The sequence below is a fragment of the Rhinichthys klamathensis genome, unplaced genomic scaffold, assembly GCF_029890125.1.
Source record: "Rhinichthys klamathensis goyatoka isolate OS25496 unplaced genomic scaffold, OSU_Roscu_1.1 h1tg000523l_1, whole genome shotgun sequence".
Taxonomy (NCBI): Eukaryota; Metazoa; Chordata; class Actinopteri; order Cypriniformes; family Leuciscidae; genus Rhinichthys; species Rhinichthys klamathensis.
In genome coordinates, this window is record NW_026607002.1 from 2,678,399 (window position 1) to 2,704,812 (window position 26,414).

Sequence of the window (26,414 nt, forward strand, 5' to 3'; positions counted from 1 at the left end):
AATCACTCTCCAGAATATTTTCATTCACTGTTTCTTGCTGGTGGAACGATCTCTCCACCTTCATCCGGAATGCAGAATCCCTGACAACATTCAAAAGACAGCTGAAAACTCATCTCTACTGTGAGCACTTAACTTCATTAAAAAATAAATTAATAAATCAATTCTATCCTTTCCTTCTATCCTTTCCTTTTGCTTTAATCCCTTCCTTTTCTAGTTTAGCTACTCAAAGCAATGTCTGAAACTTTGTATTTTCTTTGTAAGAGCACTTCTTACATAGTTTGCCTCTTCATGATGAATCGCTTGCTTTATTCCTCATTTGTAAGTCGCTTTGGATGAGTGTGTCTGCTATATGACTAAATGTAAATCTTCCCACAGGAGAAGCAGAAGCAAGCAGGAGGAATTACTCCAGGAGAAACTATGGACATACTATTGTAAAGATGGAGATTAAGGAAGAACCCTGCAGAATAAAAGATGAAGATACAGAGAAACAAATAGGTTGGTGTTTTCCTTCATTCTCTTTAATGACTGATGAGGAACATTAAGATGAAAACTCGCATATAACAATAACATCTAAAACTAGATACTTGTAGAGTCAGTAGTAAACTGGATATGTGCAAAATTAATAAACTTTGTTTCTCATTTGTCCTTTTTAAAATGAATTGAATTTGTTTATTTTAGATCTAATGGAAGTGAATGGAGACAAACAGCATCACTTTCAAAAACCTCATTATTTCACAAATGAAGATGGAAATGCAGTCGTTTCAAAGACTGAAGAGAATTTCACAAAGAAACAAGCTGGAAAATCTGGAGTCAAAGGATCTTTAACCTGTTCTGAGTGTGGAAAGAGTTTCATACGTAAATCAAACCTGAACTTACACATGAAGATTCACACTGGAGAAATGCCTTATACATGCATTCAGTGTGGAAAGAGTTTCATTCACAAAGGACACCTAAATTATCACATGAGAATTCACACTGGAGAAAAACCGTTCACATGCTCTCAGTGTGGAAAGAGTTTCAGGTGCAAAAGCATTCTCAATAATCATCTGCACCGTCACTCTGGATTGAGATCATTCAGCTGTGATCAGTGTGATAAAACATTTGTTTATGAATCAGGCTTAAGAGAACACCTTAAAGTTCATACTGGTGCGAAGCCTCACTTTTGTTCTGTATGTGGAAAGAGTTTTTCATATCTTGGATCTTTAAAAGAGCATGAGCGTATTCATACTGGTGTGAGACCTTATGTGTGCTCTGACTGTGGAAAGACCTTTATTACATCAGGTGCATTAAAATCACACCAGAGAATTCATACTGGAGAGAAACCGTACAAATGTTCACACTGTGGAAAGAGTTTCACTCTGTCAGGAAACCTGAAAGATCATGAGATAGTTCATACTGGAGAGAAACCGCACCAGTGCTCTTCATGTGGGAAGAGTTTCAGTCATTTATCTAGTCTACTGAAACATGAAAAAAAACATTGCCCGAAGGTGTTTAAGTGAGCAAAGTTCAGATCCATGACTTGAAAATGATTTGATATTCAGATTAAGCAAAAGATTGAATTACCTTAAATACAGTAATTTAATCGAAAATTAGTAGGAGGAAGGTTAAAATGTTTTTTTTTTATTGCATTGTAAGTGTTGCATGTGTTGTTCTTCCGACACCCGTATTGATCCTCTGTTGTGTTGCACATGCGCAGTAAACACTGAGTGTTACTGTATACAAGATGAACTGAACAGTAAAGCAACAATGTGAAAATACTCGTGTCAGTGTCATCGCTCAAGCAGTGCATGGTCATCTCATACAGATAAAATTATATTTCAGAAAACTAGCGTGTTGCCATAAAATTACACTCTAAAAACTGCTGGGTTGAAAACAACCCAATTTGGGTTATTTTATAACCCAGCTGCTGGGTCAAAAAGGGTCTCACCCAGCGCTGGGTTATTTTAACCCAACCAGTTTGGTTATTGATTTAACCCAACATGTTGGGTTATGTTTTCTACCCACAGTTGGGTAGAAATTACTAAATTGTTGGGTTGAACTAACTAAACAATGGGTTGAAGAATACAACCCAAATTATGGGTCATGGGTATCATTTGGATTAAAAATGACTTTTTTCAATTAACCTTTGCATTATGAAAGCAACTTGTACAGTTATTTTATAAAATTAAAGATAATATTCAAAACATTATATCAATGCATGTTTGTATTTCTTATTTACCAATTAAAAGATCTTCAATTGACATGAGTTGGTCTTTAAAAATATATTTATTCATTTCATAAAGAATTTACAATTTAAAATGAATTCATTAGTAATTCATTAAAAATTAAGTTCAAGTTCATTCATATAGATCATTTACAAATTCGCCCAAAGTGCTGCACAATATCAGAACCAGAGAACACCATTTAAAAACAATAAAAAGTATATAGTTAATAAAACAAACAATAGAACAAATATTTAATGCAAGAATGCAACAAATTTACAACAATCATGAAAATTCATGGGGGCGGGGGTTAAATGGAATTAAATTGAGCCCGGAGAATTTTGACCTCATTTGCCTCTTGTCCGGGGATTTCAAAGAGCGCTGTTTGGATAAACTCCCAAACTTTGCTGCAAACTTTGGGGTATGCGATGTCAAAAACAAAAAAAGCCTTAAAGCAGACATCTACAGCTCCCAGAAGGGAAGGGTGCTCCAGAGCCGTCCCATTGATGACAACAAAACCCTGGGAGCACTGATGCCCGTCCCCCAACATGAGTACAAAGGGGTACTCTGTGGGTGCCTTTATCAGGTATTCCGCCAGGTTAGTTCCAACCTGTAAGAAAAACAAAACAAAAGGAAGTTGTTTGAACAGGTCAGGTACTTGTAACAGCAACAGCAATATCACCAGAGTTGTCATGATTTTACTTAGCTTCATAATAAGTAAGAAAAATAAATTCAGGTAAAAATCATTGTAACTTACAGGCTGAACATCAATAAAAGCCCTTCTGAGCTCAAGGTGGCTGAGGCGGCACAGTTTTCTGCCAACCTTCTATACCCCGGTTGGCAGCAACACCGGGAGCAGCTGCAACGCAACCTCCCCTTGTTTGTCTGTAAAATATATATGATAGATTCATCAGTCAAATACAACAGTACATTTATCTTATGGTTGGAGGGAGGAAGATTTTTCACAATATAGGAAAAGTGGGTAACACTTATTGTTTTCCCTGGTAACTAACCAGTAGTCCCCTAATAAGGCTGAGTTGGGTGTTCACCAGTAAGTACTGGTTAACTGATTAGTTCCCTAGTAAGTAACCAGTATAGTTCCTGCTAGTTCATCTGGTAACACTTTACAATAAGTGACACTAGAATGCTTAGTTACTAGGGAACTCCTTAGGGAACTAATCAGGAACTAATGGGTAGTTCCCTAGTAACTAAGCATTTTTTGTGTACCTTATTGTAAAGTGTTACCGAAAAGTGTTCGTTCATTAATTGTTTGCAATACAGTAACAATAAAAAATGTATAAGCAGAAGAGAAGTCCCAGTGTCCCACAAGCGTAAATCTCAAATCAACATTCTACAAATAACATTACCTGCTGAAAGAAGATCAATGTTTTTTGTGATCTCTGTTTTTTCCTTTTGTGCCAGATTGATGATCTTTGGGGCGAATAGTGTGTTCCAATTTGCTGTCAATTTGTCTGGGGCCTCGGGCTGCAGCATCACAAAATCTTGGGATATCTAAGTCCAGGAAAAGTGCAGGAAAAGTCAATGATTTAGTAAGCAATGGGGCACAAATATTTAACAGGGTCACACATACGATTTGAGATGCAAGCTCACCATTCCGGGCATGTCCACTAGACGTGGAAACTCCATCATTATGTTCACCACTGCCTTTGTTCCATTTGCCCGGATCCACTTGGCCCTGTGGATGGCCGTCTCCTCCATGTAAGCAGCCATCTGGCTTTGTGGCCACACATTACTTTTCAACCACTCGGTTAACTGGACCGCCCGGTCCCCGCTTATAATTTGTTCTGTCATCAGCAGAAAAATCAATCAATTCCAACAAGCAGTGATCGATTCCAAATTAACTTGTACACTGGTATGTGGAGATCTAGGCACCCTTCTGAGGATTCATATCTCTACCTACTGCAACATTGAATGTCTGTTTGAAAAGCACTCAGTACTCAGATACAACCAGAAAATAAATGCTATGAAATTTTTTCAGGAGTGTAAATTATCATAAATCTTCAGGGCCCAGTATTTTAAAATCTGAAATCCACATCAAAATGATCCGGATTTCTAAATCCCATCCTGATCCATGGATCAGAGTTCTCTGTCAGTATTTCAAAACTTTGCTAGATTAGATTAAAATGATCCTGATCCTCTCAGATAGAGATTTCCAAATCCATACCGCCCCCAGGATCACAGACAGGAAACAGGAAGTGAGGTGTAATTTAGAATCTAAAGGCAGTGAGTTCAATATAATTCCTTCAAACGTACAAAATAAAAGTCATAAGCTAGTTTTCTGTTGCATAAAGTCAGTGTTTGCTCAGATTCTCTCAGCTTAAGATCAGATCTCAGTGAAATCCAATCCACCTGGATTAATCCTGGTGGATTATGTTTGAAATACTGGGCCCAGGAGTGCCAAAACTTTGGCATGCCACTGTAGGTCAAGTCCAAAAAGTTATTTAAAACAGCATTGAAAATTACTTCTATCTACTCTCAGTTGCATTGATATTAACTGGATTGAAATTCAAGGGCAAGACATCTTACTGTACCTGGTATAATCCTTAGTGGCTTTTGTGGCACTTGTGCTGCTGGCCCCCGCTTGCCACTTCGGATTCTTTTTCGGACATTCCGGAGGCGCTCCTCCAGGAATCCCGTGGCAGGTTTATGGTGCCTCCCAGGGGTAAACTTTGCATCCTCAAGTTTAGAAGGTAGAAAAGGAATATATTTAGCTTGACATACCACCAGAATACCAGTAAGTATTTTTTTTATTTCAGACGCAAAGGTGGTCTGTAACAAACAGACAGACAAAATAGAGTAATGAATACTATAAATGTCTCCCCAGTGCTTTCAGACACTACTCTGATAAGGTGTAATAAAAACGCCCAGTTCATTTTTTGAGTCCATGACTGTCATTATATGCCAGCTATAATTTCTTGTATTTGGCTGTTGTCTATTTCCACCACAAGTGATCAGTTTAGACTAAGTTTATACAATTGGCTTTAAACAAAACTGTTTTAACAATATGACTACACATTCCAAATTCCCGTGCAACTTTTTGTGAGTGTAAAATTGTAATGAGGATAATAACTTTATACATAGCCTGTGCCTTGGCAGTCGCGCAAGCTTGTGAACTGGTCCACTATAGCCTTTGCCAGCATTGCTTTGGCTCCTGAATTTGGACTGGACAAGAACAGGAGTTTAAAATTTTGGGTGTGGCAGTTCTGTTTTATATACAAGATCTGTCTTGTTTATTCACTTATGTGAAACACCTAACACTCTGAATCAAGATAGAGAAGAGAGCTGAGAGTTAAACCAGAGGGAAAAAATTTGAAGTACCTAACCTGAGCATGATTATGGTAGATATCACGATCAGCTATGGCAATAGGGACTAGTTGAGTACAAAAAGTAAAGGGATAATAATAGGCGCTTCAAGGAACGAATGAAAATAGTTATCAATACGAACAAAGGTAACAAGTAGCTGCTTACGGATGGGGTCAGGGTATTGGAAAGGGGGATAGAAAGTAGTGATCTTACTTTTCTCCGTAACGTTCAATTAAGTGAGAGACGAGGATCCAGACCATCAATCTCCTCTCAGATATGGAAACGTGCTTGTGTTCATCTAGACTCACAACCAAGCTTTTCCCTTCAGGTGTCTTATTGAGGACTTCACGGATATTCTGCCAAAAAAATATAAATGTAAAAAAGAAGGTGTTAACTCTGAAGTTAACCACACTTAGTCTCCCAATGGTCAATGCAGTTTTAGTCTTTTTAACAAGTGAACTTACAAATGTTGCTCCAAGCTCTTCAAAAACATGGGTAGTGGGCTCTAATGGCAATTCCAGGGCTGGAGTGGCACCAGCCGGTTCAGTTTGGGGGTTTGAATCCTTTAAAGAATGTAAAAGAAATAATGACTATTGCACCAAGGTGAAATGTAGACATGGAATAAATTGGTTAAATTGTTCTAAACAAAAAAGGTTAAGTTGTAAGGTACTTACAAGATGCATTATATGTGTTACCGATAATTCCACGGCAGTGAGATTACATATTGTATTGAACATCATCAGAAATAAATGAGGTGGCAAAAGGACAAAGCTATAGACAAAATGTAGTTAAGATCAACTAACTATATACAATATTCCTACAATGCATCTTATCTAAAATAACTTGTATCTCAAAGAAATGTAGCGATCATTGCAACTCTTCTTGTGGGACCTCATGACATGTAGTGGGTGATGGTCAGCAATAGAATCAAGGTCAACAACTTCTATTGCAGAGGTAGCACACACGGCAAAGGCAAAAAAATGCCTGTCAAAGCCTGTAGTTTCCCAGTTTTTCACAATCACTCTGATGTTTGAGTTCACCATAACAATGCTCTTAATGGTGCCAAATTGAGGCTCACCATCAGCAGAGTGAGACACCAGAAGAGTCATCCCTGGCCTGTAGCGTGTACCCTTGTACTTGATCCAAGATGGCAAGTATACCTCTGTAAGAATGGCAACATCACCAAAGCCACTTTTGACCTTGTCAAAATCGTCCATGGTTCCGAGGAGAGTTGTGGATCCTTGTCCAACTTCTAAATCCTGAGTGAACAGCTGGCCAGACAACAGGGTGTAGCACATCATTATCTGCTGTCTAAGGCTTGTGTCTTGCAAATGTTGCGAAAATTACAAGTCACATGGCTTACCCCTTTGAAAAAGCCATGTTTCCCTTCAAAACGCATGCACCAAAAGTGAATCACTGGCCCCAGTTTTCTGATGGCTCCAGGGTAGTGCAACATGAAGTGATGTTTGGGCTTCAAGTGTCTTTCTGGGTATAGCTCTAAGAAAAGACAATGGTGTTCCTGAATCAAATAAGCCAAAAAGATAACTGACCCTTGTGTCAATTGAGGGGAAAACATCAGCTCCATACAGCTAAGTAATGAAAGAAGCAACTCCCAGTGTTTGTTTCCCTCTGGCACCAAATCCCCTATCATAAGGGGAAGCAGTCTCAGTAGACACCATGTCTGCGCTGCAGTTTGCCTAAGTGCCCCATCAGGATTTTTCAATTCTTGAGGCTTGATGGCAGATGGTTTGTTGCGGCAATCACTAAACCCATAATCAAAGCTGGTCAGTCTAAAGTTTAACTGCTCAAGGGTTATCAGTTTTTGCTCAATTAAAGAATTGATAACAAGCTTCATCTCATAACCACCAACTCCTTCAAGTACATCATGCATTACATCAGGAGTTACATTGTCAGTTACATGGTAGAACAGCAACTTGTTGAGGCAGCATTCTCTTTTGATGCCAGTTTCAGTTTGGTTGTTTAGTAGGGAGTCTGAGAGGTAGTTCACTTTATCACGCAATGATGAACGATCCTCAAAAGTCTGGACCCTCAAAACTGGTTTGTGCACCCTACACCATCGACATACACTATTGGCAGCAAAGCTTTCTGTGTAACCAAGGATACTGTTGAGCCCAAGGTTGTCCCCACAGACCTGAGCCACTCCAACCTTAACAGTGCCATTGAAATGTGGGGTCTCGATGAGAATACCATTAACCTCCATGTCTTTAATGTCATCCACAATTCGCTGTAGAACAGCATTCATCCCATATGTTTTCGCATCATCTGACTTGTACACTGCCAACAAGAAATGAGACTTTAAGTTTGATAGATACTCTGGTGGCAAGCATTTAATTGTGAAATAGATAAAACCAAGTTTGTGGACAGATGTTTTTGAGCCTAGTGGATTTACCATTTCACAATCGTCACAATAAATTAAGAGTGGAACAGAGAACTCCTCAGAAAAAAGGTGATTGGTTCTAAAGACTTCACCATCTCTAAAATCCTCAAGGGCTGTAGTTTCAAGCTTTCGCCAGTCACTGATTTTCTCCATTTTTCCCAGGAGTTTCCAAGATCAGTTTTAGCATAGGCTTTAGTGGAACATACTGAAAAGTGTCCCGAACAGCCACTTGTTTCACAGTTCCTGTCACTCCATCAGTTTCTTGTGTATAGGAAAAGCCAGGGAGAGGTACTGCCTCTGGCTGTAAAAAGTATCCAGACTGAGAAAAATACTTAATTTGCTTGTAATCTGATTCAAACCCACGGAAAGGTTCAGTAGCTGCTTCAAACTGCTCCAACAGTTCTGTCGCGTTTTGATTCTCAAATTGTCCTATCTCTCTTAAAAAAGAGACAGTTTTTCTTTTCAGGTTACCAACTATGTCTTTGATGAGGTGTGAGGTGTTTTCTACCACATCCTTAATTCCACTGAATGTTTGTGATGATTTCGACCTCAGCCTAGCCAGGAAGAGAGCAACTCTGTCTGTTATACTTTCATCTTCAAGCTCATCCCACTGCTCCACTGTACTCTCACTATCTTCCACCTCACACAATCCACTGCATCCCACCTCACATAATTCATTAGAGTGTGGATCTAAGGAAGTTGACTGAGCAGGCTCAACAAAGCTTTCATGCTCTGGTTCAAATTCAACAACATGCCCTAAAAGGTGTCTTCTAAAAGAACGTATACGTTCAAAAGACCGATGGCACCCAGTCTGACCACACTGGAAATAATTTGAGGTGGAATAAATGTTATGCCTCATTTTCAGATGTGTAAAGAATGTTCTTAAGTTGTTGCCTAAACATCTTTTACATTTGAAACACGTGAAGCCCATTTTGTCTAGGTCTTATCCTTAGCGTACCTCAATGAATTTTTTTAAATGCTGCTGAAACCTCAGCCGGGGCCCAAGCTGTGGTATCAGGGTGACCAAGTCGTCTCCACCCAGGAGGAAGAAGTTTTGCTCTTCAATTTGATTGGCTGCAAAATACACAACATTCATTTATTCAACCAGTACTTACAATACATTGCAGTATTACACATGAGAGAAAGAGAAAGAAAATTGGCATGGTGTTTAATTCTAACAATGAAATGGATTGTTACATACCTTCAAATGCAGGGATTAAATTAATAAGGTTCCACTCAGACAGTTTGTCCTTCACAAAATTATCCGTCTATCAGAAAGACAAAGACAAAGAAAAAGGACACTCAATAAATATTTGATTACTTATAGTTGATTGCTTAGAGTTTTGAACTAGTTAAAAGACAAGTTCTGTGTTCAAACATGTTATTACTCAAAAGCAAAACCAGTTACTGTCGGCCGTAACAAGGCAACACTAAAAATAACAACAATTAAACTGTCTACTAGTCTCATAATATCTGCCCTCGTCATTCACATATCATCAGAGAGAAGAAATGTTTGTTTGTTTTCGGTCTCCTGTCAGCAGCGGAGGCTGCAGAAATAATTTGAGGTGGTAGTGACATTTAGAAAAATAACCCCTGAAATAAATACATTTTATAGCACATTATAATGCAACTTATTAGGCAAAGTTGCATTATATATATTTTTATAAGTTGCACAAAAATTTGAATAGCAAAGTAGGCTTAATCAATATACAAGACTTAACCACTCAGATATATAAAGGCTATCATGATCATTTGGCCAAAAATGAACCATGTATTTGTTTAGTTCATAATACGTTTCATTTTTAACTTAAACAAATACAACATATAACATTCAAAACTCATCGGCTTACTGCATTTGAAGAAAAATAAACACATCAGTTTTCTGTAGCCTTGTGCAAACTTATTCAATAGAATTAGACTTCTAGAATGTTCTTTCCAGTGCAAAAAATTATATTTTTAATGTAGTAGTTTTTCTTATCATAGCCTACAAATGTCTCATTTTACTCGATTTACTGAAGCCTGTAAAACGCATTTGCAGCTGCACAGCCGTGTGTATATCTATGCTGAAGAGCGTCTGGCTGCGCTACGGCAACTGCACATCCAATGGCGCGGGCGTGTAATGACGTAGAGTTGGCTCATTGGTCGCACGTCAGAGCCCTTCAAGGGGGCACAAAGTCCCCGAATTTGCCATTATAGCAGTTCATGTTGAACTTCACGAGTGCAAAAACAGGCGATTATCGCCAAATACAGGCTTATGTCAGTAAAATAAAATGCATGGGGTTTAACACAGATATATTCGGTCTAAGTAGTTATTTACTCGTGTAATCAATTTTTTCCTGTTTTACAGACGGTGTTTGAGACTTAATTAGCTTATAAACTCGTCACATACATTTCCGAAAATAAGATATAACGTTAACTAAAAGAAAACTCACCATAACAATCCTAGGTTAGCTGTAGGCTATAAATGACAAATGAGCGTCCGTCTCAAAGCTGCGCCGGACGGCGGACAGACCCTTAAAAAACCCGGACTGTCCTTATAGCCGGACGTATGGCCATATTAGCCTAACAGCTAACTGTTAGCTATAGCTTGTTTCAAAACTACTTTTTTCGCATGGAAATTTGAAATAGGGAACATTTCATACATATCGAAGTGCCATTTACTTAAACAATGCAAATTCAATCGTAAATATGCCTTTTGACGACCTCAATATCAGCGGTTCAAAATGTGATCTGATTTCTAATTTGCGATCGGTAGGCTATTATGTAGTTTAAACGACCCAGGCTCAAAATAGCGTTCCCATCAGTAATCAAGCTAACTACCTATAACTAAGACAATTAAACAAACCTTTATGTGGTTTATATCTCACCGTTTGATGTTATATAAATCAACTTACTTGGAGCAGTGCAAAGTTGCGTGTCCAGTCCGTCGTCCTCAGCTCTTGAAAGGGCGGGCAGAAGCATCTCCAACCGTTACTTCTACAACCCAATGCGTTGGGTTGACATTTATAAAGCAACGTTGGGTCAAACTGACCCAACCCTAGATCCAACTGCCTCAACCCAACATTTGGGTTAGGGAAACAACCCAGCGCTTTTTAGAGTGTATGAAGGGATGTGTTTTGTTTCTTTGTGGAGTTAAATTATTTGCATTGAACATATGAGGCATGTGTGAAACAATGGCAACAATAGTCTATCAAATATCATTCATATCACAAACAACTTGTTTTTAGTCTCGCTGTTTAGAGGTGATGCATTGAGAACATATTGAAGACTTTATTGGATTGAATCACTCTCTGCACATTGTGAAAATGTAAGGAATAAACATTAACAAAACTTGTGATTTATTTAGGTTTGATTAAGATTTAATATAGTTTTCATTAAATCAAGGGTTTTAACATTGTATTCAGCATTGGTAATGAACCAGTAGTAGTAACAACTTATTCTTTTGACAAATATGGCACCAGATATATTTTCTATGTAAATTTTAAGAGGCGATTACTCTCGTAATATGGACTCAGACAAACACATCACTGAGAGAAGATGAAATTGCTCAGGAAAAGTGAATGTGTCTGTGGCAATTCAGCAGTGACTTGTTCTACAGGCTAAGAAGGTTTCATGTTATTTAGGTTCTTATACTGTGGTTATACCTTGTAATTTGACAAACAATTTAATAAAAAATTGTAATAAAATGGAACTTGTGTTTAAGCTGATTTTGTGTCGTCTCGATCCTCTGAATAACTTGCAAAAGCTTCTATATTTTGATTGTGAGACATCTAAATTGGACAACTTATGCTCGGACAGAACAGGAGTTTTACATCGTCATATCACTGAGGAACTGTTGCTTTGTCTGTACTTTGACAACATCTCAGAAACCATAAAAATCTTTCTCCATTTATTGCTTCTTTCTAAAGAGTCTATTAATTTTGATTAATCAAAAAATTACAAACCAGACGGGTGTTTATTGAATAGACTAGGGTTAGATAGATAGACTATTCTTTAACTTTTCTAAATAACTATATTTATTTATACCGAATATTTTATAACACACTGTAACCAGTAGATTTAGGTACTGTTCCTTTAAGGCGGAACGCGCTCTCTCACTCATGAGTGGCCAGTCGGTATGAGGAGCGCGAGCTGTGATCATCGCATATATGCGTGTAAATGCTGTCTTTTTTTTCTGTTGCTCTTTACCTGTTTTATTTCTATTCAGTAACGCAGTTGTTACTGGAGTGTTTGGGAAACTGCCCCGTGTGTGCGTGGGATCGACGACGCTGATAATAAATAACCACTGTGGAATATCAGATACGTGAGTGTTTGTTTACATTTGGCTACAACCATTCAGGCAATCTATCCGCTCCCCTCTGTGTAAAGCTTTACAACATCTCTACATGATATGAGACATCTATCTTACTTTAAATAAAATATGGAGCTTTGCAGCGTCTCGGACAAGTTTCATTCGCGCTCAAAAAATGCGGTAAGTACAGTAGGCTAACTTATGTCATTTCAGGTGTATTTTGTGAGTGTTTTTGAGTCTAACTGTTCGTGCAGTTCTAAGAGGTTATTCTTTCCACAAGTACCACTACCGTATTATTGTTATTGTTTTTTCATTATTTGCATTGTTCTTTATTATTGCACACAATAAGCAGAGCTGCCAACTTTTGAGTTTAGCTTAGCTTAGATCTATGGAAAGGGGGATGAAAAAAAAACCTTGCATCACAATAAGTGTAGGCTATTGTGGTTGTCAACATATTTGGTAGCCTAACTACACATCATTTTATTAAGTTTAACATTTTAAAGCCACGATGTACAGAACATCACACAAAAATATAGAAGAAAATGTATAAAAACATTTTGGATCAATAAAACTAAGAAATAACATAAATAACTGCAGAAAGGCCCCACTGCAGATAGGATTTGCATTTCACATGCAAATCAAATCGGCTGAATTGCCTGTACGAGCATGCTCTAAGTAGGCCTACAGCGCAACATCGATGCACTGAAAAATAATCAACAATTAAGAACACAATATACATTTATAATAAATAAAAATACAAAACAAAATAAATCAGAATCAAGTCACAAGAAGCAGAACAAATGTGTGCAAAATGCCTAAAGTGCAGGGGAACAAATATTCAAAACACAAGTCACAAATAGTTAAATTAGATCACCCTGAGTGATCAGTTAATAAAATAAAAATAAAGAAATTATTAAAATAACGAAAGTCTGGCCAGGATTGTCAACTTTGTCTTTTTAACTGCAGAAACAACAATAAACGCTAAACTGGAGCGGCAGTCTTTTTAGCTAAACGTGTTCACAGTATCCAAAAATCAAATTGGAACCGGCTGAAATGTTTTGAAATCACTTGTACCCATACTTGATCGAAAAAAACAAAATCCAGTCTTTCACTCGGCCTGTGTCCGTTTGAGTCTTTTCAAATTGTGTGCACGGATAAAATACATTCTAAAACGCTTAACGTGAAAAACGCTTAACGGCTTAATGTCCTAAAACTGTTATATTAAAAGATCAAATTCTGTACACACCTTATTAATTAAGCACATTATATAGCCTACAGAAAAGCAGATGAGCCCAGAATATGAACGCAACGCGTTTTATTATAGGCTACGTTAAGCATTTTCCTCCCATAGAAAACCGTTAAAGAAAAAGCTTTACGTGACTTTCTATAGGAGAAACGCGTTGCGTTCATAGTCTGGGTTCATCTGCTTATCTGCACATGGAATGGTTTCTTAAAGGGGTCATATAATGCCATTTTTGTACAAGCTAATATGATTCTTTAGGGTCTAAATTAAAAGTTTGTAATATACTTTAATTAAAAATTCTCAGTAGTATTGTAAGAAAACACTTATTTTACCTGGTAAAAAACAGCTCTGTTTTCAGCACGCCGTTTCAGTGCATATGACTTTAAATGATCATGAGCTTTGCTGAGTCCGCCTCTCTGTTCTATGTGTACACCGTTTGTAACACAATAACACAATAACCATAACACGTTGTTCAGTATAAACGTGGGATTATGCATTATATTGAGAACGTCATACATAGAAAACATGCCGTAATGTACCCTGAGTGTAAACCTTAGACGAATTCATTGTGAAGCGTGCAGCTAGCGATTTACAAGGATTAATATAAATATTAATATAAAGTTTAATAACACGTTACACTCACTTCAGTTCTTCTGGAGCAGCTGCAGGAACACGAATATCTGGTACCGATTCTTTCAGGAGCAGCTTCTTAGCAAAACCAGCTTTATACTTCCTCGTTTATAAAGCAGTCTGGTGTGTGAAATGATTCGTGCAAACATGAAAGCATTGACGTTGCTCGTGGGGAATATTCCCTTCGAAAACAAACTCAGCCACTGCGTCTTCAGCGGTTCGGATTTAGGAACATTAAAATGACTGCTGTGTTCGTTATTGCACCCAAGAACAGAACACCACAATCGCTTAGACGCCATTCTGCTCATAGACAGCTCCAGCATATCAACAATGACCGCGCCGGTCCGCGCGGACTATGATTGACAGCTCACGAGCGAGGGCGGGTCTGTGTTGAAAAACTGCTGTCATTCAACAATCGTGGGAGGAGCTTCCGAGCGTGTGACGTCACAAAATCGAACGGCTCAATTTGAGGCAGGGGAAAACATATTTGGAGATTAAAACAAAAACACTGGATGGATTGTTATCATTATATGATGGTTGTGTACAGGCACTGCCAACACACATTTCAGTACAATCAACTTGTAAAAGTGCATGTACCATTATATGACCCCTTTAAGGTGTGTAGCCTACTGTGTACATACATTAAGCACGTAAAAGTGCCATTTAAGCGTTTCAAAAGCTTTTTTCACGTTACGCGTTTTAGAACGTCCCGAGGAAAACCAACCTGTTAACGTTGGCCGGCAGAAGTGCGATCATGGTTTTCCTGATGCTAAATCCAGCCTTGGAGAATATCCTTTCTGATGGTGTGCATCTTTAGATTTTCTTATCCCAGACATTTTTAAAGATTTAAATCCCTGCCGACAAGACGCTCCTCTGTCGGTCACGGATCGAAAGTGAAACTTAAATCTGTCACGGGGTGTTTGGATTTATTCACGCTGCACGCACGTTAAAAAATAAATTTATTAAAAGCTTCTTTCTTTGCACATTTTTATTGACAGCATTATCATAATAGGCTGTATATTAACGTATTGACAGAAAACCAGTAGTTCTATGTGAAATCAGACATTGAGCACACTCATATAGCCAAAATGACATAATCCTCGTTTAATAACACATCTGCGAAGATTCGACCGTGAGATCGGTGGTCGAATCAGGCTCCTCCTATCGAAGCATCGAATCTTCGACTATTCGGGGTCACCCCTAGTTCAGAGCATAGGTTCGGAGTCGGAGCCCACTGATGCACGTTTGAAAGTTTGGATGACAATCAAGGTAAGCAGATAATAAAATGGTGTGCCTTGTCACTATAGTGTCGTAGCCTTGCCTTATCAGTCTGTGTGCCGAATGAGAGTACAGACGTCAACTATAGTTGCAAACGTTGTCTGACGTGCGTTATGTGGGCTTGCTAATTGCTCAATAAAAATAGGCTCATGGTACAAATTACGTTTTGGCAAATCGGGCGAGTGGCATTTTAAAATTCCCCAAATTATCAAAGGTTGTCCAGATTGTGTTGAGCCTGCCACACTCACATGCGGATGCTGAGCGAACCTTTTCAGTTATTGGCCTAAACAAGACTGACCCCACAGACTGTCACTTGATGGCACCCTGTGATGGGAAGTTCGGATCATTTTACTGACTCGCTTGTTCGATCTCGTTCATTAAAATGAACTAATCTTTTTTCGAGTCATTTCGTTCATTTAAAGCAAATTAAAGGGCTTTAAATTAGGGGTGTGACGAGATCTCGATCTCGCGAGACTAAAACATGACGAGATTTCTCGTCAAGTGAAAAGCTGTCTCGCGATATCGCCATGACTGAGCGTGAGGGTGAGATTACCATAGAATATTCCACCGCTACACTCACATTAGCCTAAACTATCGTTTTGCTGTTTTTATAAAAAAAAAAAAAACATTATAAAATAATGTAAAAGTCTGCTCTACTCATCCAGCACGAGTTGCCGTTGCAATCAGTGCAGCACGAATCACAGTTCACTGATCGCGTGAGGATGGCGGAGGATTCATTGCGCAACATAGACTAACGTCTGATGTATTATTGTAGAATGCACGATCAGCACCGCTGCTCCCTATACACAGAGTACGCGCGATCACGAAAGTGAAAGTAAAACACAAGCTCCCTGGTGTGCATTGCGCACAAATTAGGCCGCGAACATACAATAGTCCATCTCCTATACCCATCTGTTTATTTGCGGCTATGGTCTCAGTTTGCACTTCGAATATATTGAGAGAGTACTGTGGCCCAGTCCCAATTCTCACTTGAGCCCTAAGGCCTTCTTGGAAGTGGACACTTGTTGAAAGTGCACTTAGCGGAGTAAGTGCGCAAGGGCCCGAAGCTGTGAAGAGCAGAATTGGGACAGTTTTGCACACGTCACTTCTGTTGTGATCAGGAGAGCAAACACCATTCATTTGGCTAATGTGTGTGCTGCTTATAATAGCTGTAACATGACACAATCCTTTGAATGAAAAAAATAATATCTTTTTTTACTCTTAGCTACCAACCTTTCTGTTAATGTTATTAATATTAAAACAGTTTTTGGCTAAAGTAAATTGTGATTGGGGTTTACCTGAGCTTATACTGCCTTACCGTATTCACAGCGATTCGAAATGCAATTTTAATTATGTTATTATGGAAATTGATATATGAAATTCTTCCCATCCCATACATGAAAAAATACATGACGTGTTGGTGATATATTATATATAGGCTAAGGCTATATATTAAAAGTCTTACATAGGCTATATGAAATAAAATGACACAACCCTGTCTTTTTTTGTTAAATTTCAGTTTTATTGATACCATCGAGCAGTTTCGCATAATCTCGCTGCTCTGTGTCGAAGGGAAAATCTTCTTCAAGATCGTGTCACAACGGCTAATGGAGTTCCTCTTGAAGAACGGGTATATAGACACCTCAGTGCAAAAGGGGGGAGTCCCAGGAGTACCTGGATGCTTAGAGCACACAGGAGTGGTGAGCCAGTTGATCCGGGAGGCAAAGGAGAACAGAGGAGACCTTGCCGTACTCTGGCTGGATCTTACCAATGCCTACGGGTCTATTCCCCACAAGCTGGTCAAAGAAGCACTGACAAGACATCATGTGCCAGAGATGATCCGCAACCTTATTCTGGACTACTACAACAGTTTCAGATTGAGAGTATCATCAGGAACGGTAACATCTGCCTGGCAACGGCTAGAGAAGGGTATTATCACCGGCTGTACAATCTCCGTACCACTCTTCGCTTTAGCCATGAACATGATCGTCAAATCAGCAGAGGTGGAATGTAGAGGCCCCATGTCTAGATCTGGTACTCGGCAGCCACCCATAAGAGCCTTCATGGATGACCTTACTGTGACAGCAGCTTCAGTTCCCGGGTGCAGATGGCTTCTTCAGGGGCTCCAACGCCTCATCCTATGGGCAAGGATGAGTTTTAAGCCAGCCAAGTCCAGGTCCCTGGTTTTAAAGAAAGGCAAAGTGGCCGATCGGTTCCGCTTTACCTTGGAGGGGACACAAATTCCTTCAGTAACAGAAAGACCAGTCAAGAGCTTGGGGAAGATCTTTGACAGCGCCCTGAAGGACACAATTGCGGTCCAACAAACCAGAAACGACATGACGAACTGGCTCACGGCAGTCGACAAGTCTGGGCTTCCAGGAAAGTACAAAACCTGGATGTATCAACACGGAATCCTGCCAAGGCTTCTCTGGCCCCTTCTCATATACGAGGTACCCATGACAACGGTAGAAGCACTGGAGAGAACCATCAGTCAGTTCCTTAGGAGGTGGTTGGGACTCCCACGGTCCCTGAGTAACATCGCCCTCTATGGTCATTCCACCAAGCTGCAACTTCCCATCAGCAGCTTGTCTGAGGAATTCAAGGTCACACGTGCCCGGGAGGTCATGATGTACCGAGATTCCTCCGATGCCAAAGTCTCCTCAGCTGGAATCTGTGTTAAGACGGGAAGGAAGTGGAAGGCACAGGAAGCGGTGGACAGAGCGGAGGCTCGGCTGAGGCATGGTGTCTTGGTTGGCAACGTGGCAGTGGGACGTGCAGGCCTGGGCAGTTTCCCTAAGCCACGCTATGACAAATCAAGAGGGAGGGAGAAGCGTCAGTTGGTGCTGGAAGAGGTGCGGGCAGAGGTGGAGGAGGACCGTATGACCAAGATGGTCAGTATGAAACAGCAAGGCGCCTGGACTAGGTGGGAGAACGCCGAGCAGCGTAAGATCACCTGGGCAGAGCTGTGGAGCTCTGAACCACAGCGCATCAAGTTCCAGATCCGTTCGGTGTACGATCTTCTACCTAGCCCATCCAACCTACACCGCTGGGGCCTGGTAGACTTACCAACATGCCAACTGTGCCAAAGGAGTGGCACACTGGAGCACATCCTTAGCTGCTGTCCAAAGGCTTTGGGGGATGGGCGATATCGCTGGCGACATGACCAGGTCCTCAGGGCTCTTGCGGTTACTATCACCACAGCAATTCAGAGCAGTAAGAGTCAGCAGCCCTCCAAGCAAACCATCTCCTTTGTCAGAGCTGGGGAGAAGGCACATCAGCAGCCATGCTCCCCAGGCGGGCTCCTCACCAATGCAAGAGACTGGCACCTTCAAGTGGACCTTGGAAGGCAGCTCAAGTTCCCGACTCACATCACGGCCACTTCACTCGACCAGGCAGGTGGTCATAGTGGAGCTTACTGTCCCCTGGGAAGACAGATTGGAGGAGGCAAATGAGCGCAAGAGAGCCAAATATGCAGAGCTGGTGGAGGAGTGCAGGAGCGGCGGCTGGAAAACACGCAGTGAGCCAGTGGAGGTCGGTTGCCGGGGCTTTGCAGGACAGTCGTTACCCCGAACACTCAAACTCCTTGGAGTTAAAGGTCAACTGTGCAGGCGAGCCATAAAGAACATCTCTGAGGCTGCCGAAAAAGCCTCACGATGGCTGTGGATCAGGAGGGGGGATCCGTGGAGTAGCACGCCACTTGGACACAGGCCGGGGACTGATCACCCCCGGCTGGGTCGCCCGGGCGAGGGTGTCTGTTGATTAAAGACCCGAAACACCTTTTGACCCCGGGTTCATCACTGATGACGTGTCCAAGTAGCACCAGAAGGTGTATGTTAGAACTTGATCAATAATAGCCATTATTAAATTATAAGTAGCCTAAAAAGTATAAGAAGCTATATAAGTCAAGAAATAAAGCAAGTTAAAAGATTCAGTCAAACAGAAGTCAACAGGCTAACGTTACAACGTTACAGTTAAATAGCATAAATATATAAAGTTATGAAACTTCACTTTGCCCTCAGCCAAAACGATTTTGCCAGGGAACAAATCATAGATTAATGAGACCAAAGATCGCCTGTTAGATATACACAAGCCGATTTATAGCTCATGTTTAACCACTAGACACAGAGCCCGCGGGAAACATCAGAATGACTAGCCGAGGTAAGGCTGTTCCAGGCGGGGTACATGAGCGCTGTGCGCCCGCTGATCCCTGGAACTCCGAAAAAGTCAGATCAAAATTTTAAATAGGCGCTATCTTTATAAACAAACCACAGATTTGAGCTTTAAACAACTATATTCTCGACTGAAAAACTCTTAAAACTACATTTCGTGACACGATAACACTATTATTTTTAAATTTCGCGGCCTTGAAAAACACTTCACCATACCGGCTTCCTTTATCTTCGGAGTTTCCGCTCCCGAACAGCACCATAGCAACCATTCTCCCCCATTGGTTAGCTGTTCGAAACGTCACAACACTACAAGGATTCTGGGTAATATCCCACAGCAAAGTGAGGTGTGATGCGCACTTGCGAAAGGGGTGCAGTAAGTGCCCTTATGATCACCCCTGGAGAACACTATTAGAGGATCGGGACACCCTACGGTCTTGCACCCCTTAGCGAGAACGCGCATTGAGGGGCACAAGGGCGCAAGTGCGGGTATTGGGACAGGGCCTGTATGTCTTAAGGACAACAGACAAGGGAGGCTCTGTTTCTGAACTTATAATCAGAACGCAAGTGTAGAGACAAACACACCAGCCTCGTTTCTCTCTATCCGGCCTTTTCCGAACTCACCGCATTAACCCTATAACTGCCGATGCAAAATAAAACAGCAATTTGAAAACAATTATAAAGAGTCTGTGTGCTAACTTTGATTATGGTTGCACTTGCACTTATTGTTTGCGCTTAATAAGACTTCAAGGAGTTCAGTTAGGAGGTCACACACAGCCTCAATCAGAAATCAGCTCTTAAATGTACAGTAAGGCCTGAAGAGACTAATGTGAAATCATACAGAGAAAAGCCAGTCAATAAAAACCTTTCACAGTGCTTGTATTTTGTTTTCTTTTAATGCATTTGATAATTCATACTCATAATGCATGTCATTTCAGGTCTACTTTATAAGATTATTAGTTAAACATTGCAAAATGCACCTGCATACTATTTTTCCAGTCATGAATTTTGTCATTGAGGATTTCTGAAAAATTGTGCAAAAATCTTGTCTCGTTCTCGTGAACCCAATCTCGTGTCTCGTCTCGTGAGATAAGCGTCTCGTCACACCCCTACTTTAAATGTTATACTTTTAACAGTCAAATTCCCCGAACACATCCACCTACGCAGTCTTTATCATATTCTGAATTAAGAAATCATTATAATCCAGTCAAAAATAATTTACAGGGAACATAAATAATTACTTTACCTTCCGAGTCTTTCGTTAATTTGTCACGTGACAGACGCAATGAGCGGATTGTTCATGAACGGATCGAACCCTGCTTCAGATACAGAGCTCTTGCAGAGGCAGTGATCAGGACAAACTGACACTGTGGCGTATATAACAGGCCTAATTTGTGAGACTTGTGTGTTGTGGTTTTCTGGGGAGGTGGAGTTACTATTATGTGTCCCTTTTGTTTTGAGATTTCTTATTGTTTAGATGTTGTTGTTTTACATGTTTGTTATTTGTTATTTAATCACATCTATCTTTATTTTTTTATAGTGAAATCATTAAATTAATTGTACATTTTGAAAAAAACGCTTCCATTCTATTTTTTGCATAAATCAGGGTTTATACTAAGTAAACAAGGACTGACATTTTTAAAATTAGGGTTAGGGTTACCAACAAAATTCTCCGTGCGCGCACTGAAATTTTACAGTCTCACTCCAGCCAAAATCCCAAAGTTGGCAACCCTGGACTATTCTATAACCTTTCTAAAAATGCTGCGCCCAATTTAAAATTCTTTCAACTTAAAAAAAATGTATCTCTGGACCTTGCGTTTTTTCCTATTCACTGACTGTGTCTCATTATTAACGTGTGAATGGCTCTTAACTGATAGAAAAATAAACAGCACATTCTTATATCAGTGTTGTTATTGTTTAAGCAGAAAGATTTCCTCGACCATTAAGTTTAACAACATTAATAGTAAGCCTGATCACACGGTTTTAATTGAACTATCCATACGCTAAAAAACAGATAATAGACTATGTGTGCCTGAATTAAAAATTTCAACATTTTCTAAAAGTGCAGATGTAAATTATGCTACAGTCGTTAATGAAAGAAATAACTAGTTTTAGGTAAATCTAATCTGAATGCTGGCAAACTATTCCTTTGTTCCTATTCTATTCTTATTCTATTTTGCACACATTCCCAGATTTAATTGATGTCTGATTACAGCAATAAACCCTTAATTCACTTAAAGCTGAATAATCTCGAGTGATTGTAAGTGTGATGATCATCTGCTAAATGAGCAACAACGACCACAATTCACTCCTTCAGTCAGTGAAGCTCCCACAGCCGTTCATGAGAGTTTAAATGCTGGGGAATATTCCCATCTTCCCACAGGAGAAGAAGAGGCAAGCAGGAGGAATTACTCCAGGAGAAACTACGGACATACTATTGTAAAGATGGAGATTAAGGAAGAACCCGGCAAAATAAAAGATGAAGATACAGAGGAACAAATAGGTTGGTGTTTTCCTTCATTCTCTTTAATGACTGATGAGGAACATTAAGATGAAAACTGACATATAACAATAACATCTAAAACTAGATACTAGTAGAGTCAGTAGTAAACTGGATATGTGCAAAATTAATAAACTTTGTTTCTCATTTGTCCTTTTTAAATTAAATTGAATTTGTTTATTTTAGATCTAATGGAAGTGAATGAAGACAAACAGCATCAGTTTCAAAAACCTCATTATTTCACAAATGAAGATGGAAATGCAGTCGTTTCAAAGACTGAAGAGAATTTCACACAGAAACAAGCTGGAAAATCTGGAGTCAAAGGATCTTTAACCTGCTCTGAGTGTGGAAAGAGTTTCGTATGTAAATCAAAGCTGAACACACACATGATGATTCACACTGGAGAAAGGCCTTATACATGCTCTCAGTGTGGAAAGAGTTACAGACATAAAAGACTCTTAAATGATCACATGAGAATTCACACTGGAGAAAAACCGTTCACTTGCTCTCAGTGTGGAAAGAGTTTCACTCAGAAAGGCTCTCTCAAAGAGCATCTGCGCCGTCACTCTGGAGTGAGATCATTCAGCTGTGATCAGTGTGATAAAACATTTGTTTATGAATCAAGCTTAAGAAAACACCTTAATGTTCATACTGGTGTGAAGCCTCACTTTTGTTCTGTATGTGGAAAGAGTTTTTCACATCTTGGATCTTTAAAACAGCATGAGAGTATTCATACTGGTGTGAGACCTTATATGTGCTTTGACTGTGGAAAGACCTGCATTTCATCCGGCAACTTAAAAACACACCAGAGAGTTCATACTGGAGAGAAACCGTACAAGTGTTCACACTGTGGAAAGAGATTCTCTCGGTCAGGAACCCTGAAAGCTCATGAGAGAGTTCACACTGGAGAGAAACCGTACAAGTGCTCTTTATGTGAGAAGAGTTTCACCCAATCATCTGCTCTACAGCGACATGAGAAAAATCATTGTCCGAAGGTGTCTAAGTGAGCAAAGTTCAGATCCATAACTTGTAAATAAGCAAAAGATGGTATTACCTTTAATACAGTAATTTAATCTAAAATTAGGAGGAAGGTTAAGATGGTTTTTTATTGCATTCTATTCGCACTGGATTAATATTATCACAGGACCTCGGTGTGAATTTGAAATTACTCCTCTGTTGTGTTGCACATGCGCAGTAAACACTGAGTGTTACTGTATACAAGATGAACTGAACAGTAAAGCAACAATGTGAAAATACTCGTGTCAGTGTCATCGCTCAAGCAGTGCATGGTCATCTCATACAGATAAAATTATATTTCAGAAAACTAGTGTGTTGCCATAAAATTATGAAGGGATGTGTTTTGTTTCTTTGTGGAGTTTAATTATTTGCATTGAACATGAGGCATGTGTGAAACGATGTCAACAATAGTCTATCAAATATCATTCATATCACAAACAACTTGTTTTTAGTCTCGCTGTTTAGAGGTGATGCATTGAGAACATATTGAAGACTTTATTGGATTGAATCACTCTCTGCACATTGTGAAAATGTAAGGAATGTAAATTTTAAGAGGCGATTACTCTCGTAATATGGACTCAGACAAACACATCACCGAGAGAAGATGAAATTGCTCAGGAAAAGTGAATGTGTCTGTGGCAATTCAGCAGTGACTTGTTCTACAGGCTAAGAAGGTTTCATGTTATTTAGGTTCTTATACTGTGGTTATACCTTGTAATTTGACAAACAATTTAAAAAAAAATAGTAATAAAATGGAACTTGTGTTTAAGCTGATTTTGTGTCGTCTCGATCCTCTGAATAACTTGCAAGAGCTTCTATATTTTGATTGGGAGACATCTAAATTGGACAACTTATGCATTAAAGGGGTCATATAATGCCATTTTTGTACAAGCTAGTATTATTCTTTAGGGTCTAAATTAAAAGTTTGTAATATACTTTAATTAAAAATTCTCATTAGTATTGTAAGAAAACACTTATTTTACCTGGTCAAAAACAGCTCTGTTTTCAGCATGCCATTTCAATGCATATGACTTTAAATGATAATGAGCTTTGCTGACTCCGCCTCTCTGTTCTGTGTGTACACCGTTTGTAACTCAATAACCATAACGCGTTGTTCAGTATAAACGTGGGATTATGAATTATATTGAGAACATCATACATAGAAAACATGCCGTAATGTACTCTAAGTATAAACCTTAGACGCATTCATTGTGAAGCGTGGAGCTAGCGATTTGCAAAGATTAATAAAAACATTAATATAAAGTTTAATAAAACGTTACACTCACTTCAGTTGTTCTAGAGGTTCAGCAGGAACACGAATAGCTGGTACCGATCCTTTTTTCATGAGCAGCTTCTTAGCAAAACCAGCTCATACTGACCCTCGTTTATAAAGCAGTCTGGTGAGAAATGATTCGCGCAAACATGAAAGCATTGACGTTGCTCGTGGGGAATATTCCCTTCGAAAACAAACTCAGCCACTGCGTCTTCAGCGGTTCGGATTTAGGAACATTAAAATGACTGCTGTGTTCGTTATTACACCCAAGAACAGAACACCACAATCGCTTAGACGCCATTCTGCTCATAGACAGTGCTCCAGCATATCAACAATGAGCGCGCCGGTCCGCGCCGCGCAGACTATGATTGACAGCTCACGAGCTCACGAGCGAGGGCGGGTCTGTGTTGAAACGATGCTGTCAATCAACAATCGTGGGAGGAGCTTCCGAGCGTGTGACGTCACAAAATTGAACGGCTCAATTTGAGGCAGGGGAAAACATATAAGGAGATTAAAACAAAAACACTGGATGGATTTTTATCATTTTATGATGGTTGTGTACAGGCACTGCCAACACACATTTCAGTACAATCAACTTGTAAAAGTGCATGTACCATTATATGACCCCTTTAAGCTCGGACAGAACAGGAGTTTTACATCATCATATCACTGAGGAACTGTTGCTTTGTCTGTACTTTGACAACATCTCAGAAACCATAAAAATCTTTCTCCATTTATTGCTTCTTTCTAAAGAGTCTATTAATTTTGATTAATCAAAAAATTACAAACCAGACGGGTGTTTATTGAATAGACTAGGTTTAGATAGATAGACTATTCTTTAACTTTTCTAAATAACTATATGTATTTATACCGAATATTTTATAACACACTGTAACCAGTAGATTTAGGTACTGTTCCTTTAAGGCGGAACGCACTCTCTCACTCATGAGTGGCCAGTCTGTATGAGGAGCGCGAGCTGTGATCATCGCATGTATGCGTGTAAATCCTGCCTTTTATATTTCTGTTTCTCTTTACCTGTTTTATTTCTATTCAGTAACGCAGTTGTTACAAGAGAGTTTGGCAAACTGCCCCGTGTGTGCGTGGGATCGACGACGCTGATAACAAATAACCACTGTGGAATATCAGATACGTGAGTGTTTGTTTACATTTGGCTACAACCATTCAGGCAATCTATCCGCTCCCCTCTGTGTAAAGCTTTACAACATCTCTACATGATATGAGACATCTATATGGAGCTTTGCATCGTCTCGGACAAGTTTCATTCGCGCTCTAAAAATGCGGTAAGTACAGTAGGCTAACTTATGTCATTTCAGGTGTATTTTGTGAGTGTTTTTTTCAGTCTAACTGTTCGTGCAGTTCTAAGAGGTTATTCTTTCCACAAGTACCACTACTACCGTATTATTGTTATTGGTTTTTCATTATTTGCATTGTTCTTTATTATTGCACACAATAAGCAGAGCTGCCAACTTTTGAGTTTAGCTTAGCTTAGATTTATGGAAAGGGGGATGAAAAAAAAACCTTGCATCACAATAAGTGTAGGCTATTGTGGTTGTCAACATATTTGGTAGCCTAACTACACATCATTTTATTAAGTTTAGTGACAGCATGGTGCAATAATTGGTATAGGCTACTGCTTTTATTATTGCTTGATATAAATTTTACAATTTCAATTTAATTCTTGTTGTTTTATTCCGATCTTGATTCAATTTGGGTACATATTAGGTAGGCTACAGTAGATGTTAATTTTTCTCAAGAAAGATAATTGTAAACATAGACTACAGAGAGCCCTGTCAGCTGGTATTATTAATGGTTAAAAATAACAACTCAAATTAAATATAGGCCTAATGCGGTTTTTATTACAACAACTTTTTAATATGTTAATGATACAAGTAAAAAATATGATAAATATGTAATATAGCTAGTGCACATATTTAGCAAAATACTCATTTATATTAATACTAAATATATATTATAAAATACTATTTTCTTCTAGCCAACTTACGTGCTATGTTCATTAAATGGTTTCCTGAGGTAAATGTAACGCTATGTGACATTGTAGTCTACTGCCGCTA

At 39.3% G+C, this 26,414-nt stretch overlaps 2 protein-coding genes across 2 annotated transcripts in view; both read left to right on the forward strand.

The window, feature by feature from the left end:
• LOC130073060 (gastrula zinc finger protein XlCGF7.1-like) overlaps positions 1–26,414 on the forward strand; it is a 296,214-nt gene that overhangs the window by 152,602 nt on the left and 117,198 nt on the right. The gene's annotated exons all lie outside the window — the stretch shown is intronic.
• Positions 380–23,178, forward strand: LOC130073058 (gastrula zinc finger protein XlCGF52.1-like). Its single transcript, XM_056238481.1, has 3 exons — positions 380–495; positions 745–1,443; positions 22,731–23,178. Exons 1-3 carry the CDS (start codon positions 438–440, stop codon positions 23,036–23,038), a joined length of 1,065 nt encoding a protein of 354 aa, XP_056094456.1. The 5' UTR covers positions 380–437; the 3' UTR covers positions 23,039–23,178.